This window comes from Osmerus eperlanus, chromosome 23 (genome assembly GCF_963692335.1).
Source record: "Osmerus eperlanus chromosome 23, fOsmEpe2.1, whole genome shotgun sequence".
NCBI lineage: Eukaryota > Metazoa > Chordata > Actinopteri > Osmeriformes > Osmeridae > Osmerus > Osmerus eperlanus.
The window spans coordinates 11,378,353-11,384,005 of NC_085040.1; the positions used below are offsets into that span (position 1 = coordinate 11,378,353).

A 5,653-nucleotide genomic window follows, 5' to 3' on the forward strand; every position below is an offset into this window, starting at 1 on the left:
CAGCATTGTTGGTGGAGACTGACGGTTTGTCGAGGACAAATATGGAAGGCTTCTTTTTGGCCTGAGTGCTGAATGAGAACAATTAAAAAATGTTAAATATCCTTATAGGTCAACCCACAGCCATGTCAAGAAATCCTTCCTAATAAAATGTATGCATATATTTTTTGGACAATTCTTTTTGGTAGAGAACGTATTGTTTAGTTACCACGTGCTAGTGCAGGAGACTTACGGGTTAATTTGAGGGCCCCTCCCTGTGGCTACAAGAGCTTTACAGGGACATATCTCTCCATCAGAGGAGCTCTCATCAGAGGAACTCTCAGAGCCACTTAGCCCCAGGGTGATCGTTCCTAAAGAGAACCTCTTTCCAAACGCTCCACAGGAGCCTGCTCCGATTGAGGAGTATCCTCCAGCACTGCGGGGAGACACACACACACACATCAGAACATATCAAACTGTCCATTCTTCTTTTTTTGACATATAACCTGTACAGCTACTGTGAAGTAGGATACTAACTGGAAATCCTTGTGACGACCCAACTATAAAACTTTTATATAAAACTTTTAACTTCAACATTGAACTTGGGGCTTTCTCCAAGGACTGTTTAGATCATTAAGCCTCTCTTTACTATTGTATTTTTGTTGAGCTTAAAACCCGACTTTAACTTTGATCTGAACCCTCCAGACTTACAGGTTCTTCTCAGTCATCCTCACTAAGTGTAGAGCGATACATCCCAAACCTGAACCAATAGCTGCTAGGCTTACAGTAGCAAGAGCTCTGTTTAGTGGTTACTTACTTTCGACTCCCCCTCTTTCCCAAGAGAGCTTTGGGAAACTCCCAAGGATAGAGAGTCACCTTCTCTCTGTCAGAAGCAGAAACAGACACATCCACACAAGGTCAATAACATGATTATGGTGGAAACCACCTAGGCAACATCCTAACTAGAAAGGATTGAGAAAGTCTCAAATCTGAATGAATCTAGATTGATGTCACAGAGATGTTTTGTATGCTTAAAGAACTCACATCTTCCTTGGCATGTTTGTTAAGCCATTCCTCCTCTGTAAAGAAATGATACACTTATCAAAGGAAAGCCAATACAAAATGAATGTTGTTCAGGCAACAATAATAGCACTGGAAGCTTTAACCCTCACGCTCTCCTCATTGTCTATGCAGCCTGAACTTATCCTTCGCGCTGTCTCCGGGTCATTGTGACCCACAGCGTTGTCTATTACGCCACCTTCGCGCTGTCTCGGGGGTCGTTGTGACCCACAGCGTTGCATATTATGCCACCTTCGCGCTGTCTCGGGGGTCATTGTGACCCACAGCGTTGCATATTACGCCACCTTCGCGCTGTCTCGGGGGTCGTTGTGACCCACAGCGTTGTATATTACGCCCCCCCCCCCCCCCTTCGCGCTGTCTCGGGGGTCGTTGTGACCCACAGCGTTGCATATTATGCCACCTTCGCGCTGTCTCGGGGGTCATTGTGACCCACAGCGTTGCATATTACGCCACCTTCGCGCTGTCTCGGGGGTCGTTGTGACCCACAGCGTTGTATATTACGCCCCCCCCCCCCCCCCCCCTTCGCGCTGTCTCGGGGGTCGTTGTGACCCACAGCGTTGCATATTATGCCACCTTCGCGCTGTCTCGGGGGTCATTGTGACCCACAGCGTTGCATATTACGCCACCTTCGCGCTGTCTCGGGGGTCGTTGTGACCCACAGCGTTGTAAATTACGCCACCTTCGCGCTGTCTCGGGGGGTCGTTGTGACCCACAGCGTTGTATATTACGCAGAAGACAGCTGTGGGTCACAAGGAACCGGAGACAGTGCGGGGTCTCGTAATAGACAACACAGACGTTGCCGTGTCTAACAAAAAGGCAGAGACAGCGCAATAAACAAGTATCTCTCTGGTGGTCTAGTGGCAAGACTGTGGGGCTTTCAGCTCCGTGGCCTGGGTTCGCTTCACAGTCAGGGCAAATATGATTTCATTTTTATTTAGACGGATAATGTTTCACTTCACTATTTTTGTATTACAAAAGGTTGTCAGCACGAGGGTGGCGTAAAAGACTAGGTATGGTGAGTCACAGCGCAGACTAGGATACAGCGCGAGAGTGTACTAATAGGCTAGGCAGACAAGGCTAGAAATAAAAGGGTTCACTTTATTTTTATTTTTTTTATTATGAAAAAGTTGTCACAACGTCAGTTTGCTTCACCACGACCCCGAAACGGCACGAGAGTGGCGTCATAGACTAGGAAGACAACGCGAGGAATAAAAACAAATGTTTCACTTTATTTTTGTATCATGAAAAGTTGTCACACCACGCATGACACTGTGCTTCACAACGACCCGCAGACAGCACTAGGGGTAAAACCTCCAGCCCGCCGTCCTGATACATCATCTATACATCCCATGCATGTGTTGGTAGTAGCGTTAGCAGCGCTGTGGCTTGAGCAAAGCCCTCTTCTGCACTCGACTGAGTTGTTCAGTCTTCTGCACACACTCCCGCGGGTCGTCCAGGGTCAACGGGAACCTCTCCTTGGCCGAAGCCCAGCTCGGTGGGGCATGTGGGGCAGTATACATGCGAACAGGATTTGCAGACAGGCCTCTTACACCCGCGACAAACGGTGAACGTTTTACGGTCCTTCTTCACCGGGCAGACTTGACATCTCTTCCTCTTACTGGCAGGGACCGGCGACGTCGGTCCTGCCGATGAGGAGGCGGCGGTGGCGGCTGCTGCCGCTGCCGCTGCGCCATCCTCTCCGGGTCGCCGTTGAGGAGGCGGATCGCGACAGCTGGCCATCCGTAGATCTTTCACAACCGCGGCAGCAGCTCCAGTGCGGGGCAGACATCGTCTTCTTTCGATCAGCGGAGTCACGAGGGCCCTTCCGAGTTGCTCGAGGAAAAACCTTCTCTTGTTGCGCTTACGCGGCATCCAGTTGGGGTTGACCTCTCTCCATATCACAAAGGCGTTGTAGGAGGAGACGTCAACGATGTTGCTGAAGATGACGAGGGGCCAGCGGGCCGTCTTCCTTTTACAGCTGTAGGCCGTGATGACCTTATCCAGATTGTCGACTCCGCCTTTGTTCAAATTATAATCCAGGACGATGGTCGGTTTGCCGTCGTTTCTGTCACTGATTTCAGCGTCTGTGTGGCGTGTGCTCATGAGTAAAACGTTCTTATTTTTCTTCGCGAGGTAGGAAACCAGAGTGGTGGTTGGAGTGAAGGCGAACTGCGACGACAGCACCCGTCGCGTCTTCGTCGTCAGCAGCTCGGACGGCAGCTCGGCCCTGTTCTTTCGCACGGTGCCAACCACGGTCATGTTTCTCGTCGCCATGAGCTCTCGTCCGAGTTCGTTAGAGGTGAAGAAATTGTCACACGTCACATTGCGATCCTTCAGGCCCTCTGTCACGTCGAGCACGACGCGCATCCCCTGGTTCCTCTCCGGGACTCCGTCCATCTGCTTCCCGGTGTAGACTTGCATCTTCCAAGCGTAGCTTGATTTTGCATCGCACGCCACCCACGACTTGATGCCGTATTTCGCCGGTTTGCTTGGCATGTACTGCTTGAAAGGACACCGTCCTCTGAACGCGAGCAGTTGTTCGTCCACGGTCACTTCGGGCCCTGGGTCGTAGAGGCGTGGTAATCTCTCTACCCACATATCCCAGACCTCTCTTATCGCCGCCAACTTGTCCGTCGCGCGTCTCGCCGCTCGTGTCCCACGGTCGTCAAATCGTATCAACGTCGAATAGGTGTAGAAGAGTTTCAGCTGCATGGTAGCGCGGAAAATCGCTCTGCCGCTTTGCGCGTCCCATAGACTGGCGGCCGCTTCGCCTCGGGACTTGTACACCCCTGCCAGGATTAGCAGCCCTATGTAGGCACGTAGGTCAGTGGCGTCCATGGCTTTCCACTCCTCTCCGCGTTTCAGATAACCTTCCCGATTTGTCACGTCCAAGATTACTCTTTCGATTTGTGGCGTGACAAAGAGTAAAAATGCGGAGACGATGTCGTGAGCGTGGGAAACGGCGTAAGCTGTGGGTCCTCTGGGGGTCCTCTCCGTACTGTCACGTTGCGACAGCAGCCTCGGATTCCTCCGATACGCAATCGAACGCCATTCAATTTGGCCGTTTTTCGACAAGAAAGTATCTCTGTCGATTTGAGGGGCTTGGTCGGCGGCGACGGCACCGTCGTCGTCGTGGTTGACTGCGTCATACTCTTGCCCGTCTTCCTCTTCCTCTTCTGACACATGCTCCGCGTACTCTTGCCCGTCTTCTTCTTCCTCCTCCTCTTCTGCCACATTCTCTGCACACTCTTCCCCGTCATCTTCTGACACATCCTCGGCCTCCTCTTCAGACTCACTTTGCTCGATGTTGGCAAACATCTGCTGTAGAACTTGCAGCGCACTGAAATCCCGAGCCATAGCTGCGTTACCCTAGACAGAAGCTGTCCTGACCCCCACGGAATGTGTGTTAGTAGCACTTGTCTACAGCTTACGTGATTGCATGGACAAATTATTCTAAGGACGCCTCCCTAATTCGACCGCCAAAGAGCGATCAAGAATCGTCGAATCGTAAAAGGTGGCGCGCGCGCGCGGTTGGACCCAAAAATAAATAAATAAATAAAAATAAATAATATAATATAAAATTAAATAAATAAATAAAGTGGACGAGACAAGGTCGGAGAGAGGCGTCCATTTCATCTGTCTCCCGCCCTTCCGACCTTATCAATTTAATCTAGGTCGACGTGGCCAGTCTGATTCCAAAGGGGCCGCAGCCGCACGGCCGCTCGGCAGACGGGTCCGGCCGCGGTTACCATTTGTCTCCCGCCCTTCCGACCTTATCAATTTAATGTCGGTCGACGTGGCCAGTCTGATTCCAAAGGGGCCGCAGCCGCACGGCCGCTCGGCAGACGGGTCCGACCGCGGTTTCTCTGAAGCCAGACGTCACGTGGCCCGTCTGCTTGCAACTAGGCAGAAGGGTCCGACGGCGGTTTTCTCTGGTTATCTGGTTGGACAAAACAAAAAAAAATAAAAAAATAAAAAAAATATATAAATAAAGTGGTGAGAGAGGTCCGGCCGCGGTTTTCTCTGGTTCTCTGGTTGGACCAAAAATAAAATAAAATAAACAAAATAAAATAAAAAACTAAGTGGTGAGAGAGGTCCGGCCGCGGTTTTCTCTGACGCCAGACGTCACGTCGCCCCGTCTGCTCGCCGAGGCCGTCCTACCTGCAAACTTGGCAGAAGGGTCCGACCGCGGTTTTCTCTGACGCCAGGCCAATTCTCCCGCCGAGAGGGATCGCCAATCGTCGAATCGTAAAAGGCGGCGCGCGCGGTTGGACAAAAATTAAAAAAAAATATAGCTGCAGGCAGCAATGGCAGGTTCCTCCTCAGCATTGCAAACCATTACAAAATTGACATGACACAGACATGTATTTCATACATGTACACAACATTTCAAGACAATTGGATCAATGGCTGATTTGAAGTCATTTTTTGAAATTCTTCACAAATTGTCACTGTAGAGAAATATCCATGCTGCCGACATTATGGGTTCTTGAGACTTATTTGTTCCCCATTGGCAATAAGGCATGCGTACCAACTTTTAGACATGTTGAACTGACAGGGTTAAAATGCCACCCTTTTGAAAGTGACAACTTTGAAG

At 50.5% G+C, this 5,653-nt stretch overlaps 1 protein-coding gene across 1 annotated transcript; it reads right to left on the bottom strand.

Annotated features, from left to right (window-relative positions):
* Positions 1–347: 347 nt before the first annotated feature.
* LOC134010144 (piggyBac transposable element-derived protein 4-like) lies at positions 348–4,413 on the bottom strand. Its single transcript, XM_062450012.1, has 3 exons — positions 4,325–4,413; positions 2,676–4,240; positions 348–412 (listed from the first exon to the last, which is right to left on the bottom strand). The coding sequence occupies exons 1-3, from the start codon at positions 4,411–4,413 to the stop codon at positions 348–350; spliced, it is 1,719 nt and encodes a 572-aa protein (XP_062305996.1).
* Positions 4,414–5,653: the final 1,240 nt, after the last annotated feature.

Bases quoted from the DNA above. Each gene is read 5' to 3' on its own strand.
- LOC134010144 (XM_062450012.1), bottom strand. From the start codon at position 4,413: ATGGCTCGGGATTTCAGTGCGCTGCAAGTTCTACAGCAGATGTTTGCC. The intron at 4,241-4,324 runs GTCAGAAGATGA...GTACGCGGAGCA, and splicing joins GAAGAGGAGGCCGAGGATGT to TGTGTCAGAAGAGGAAGAGG. The intron at 413-2,675 runs GTAAGAGGAAGA...GTCTCCCCGCAG, and splicing joins GACGTCGCCGGTCCCTGCCA to TGCTGGAGGATACTCCTCAA.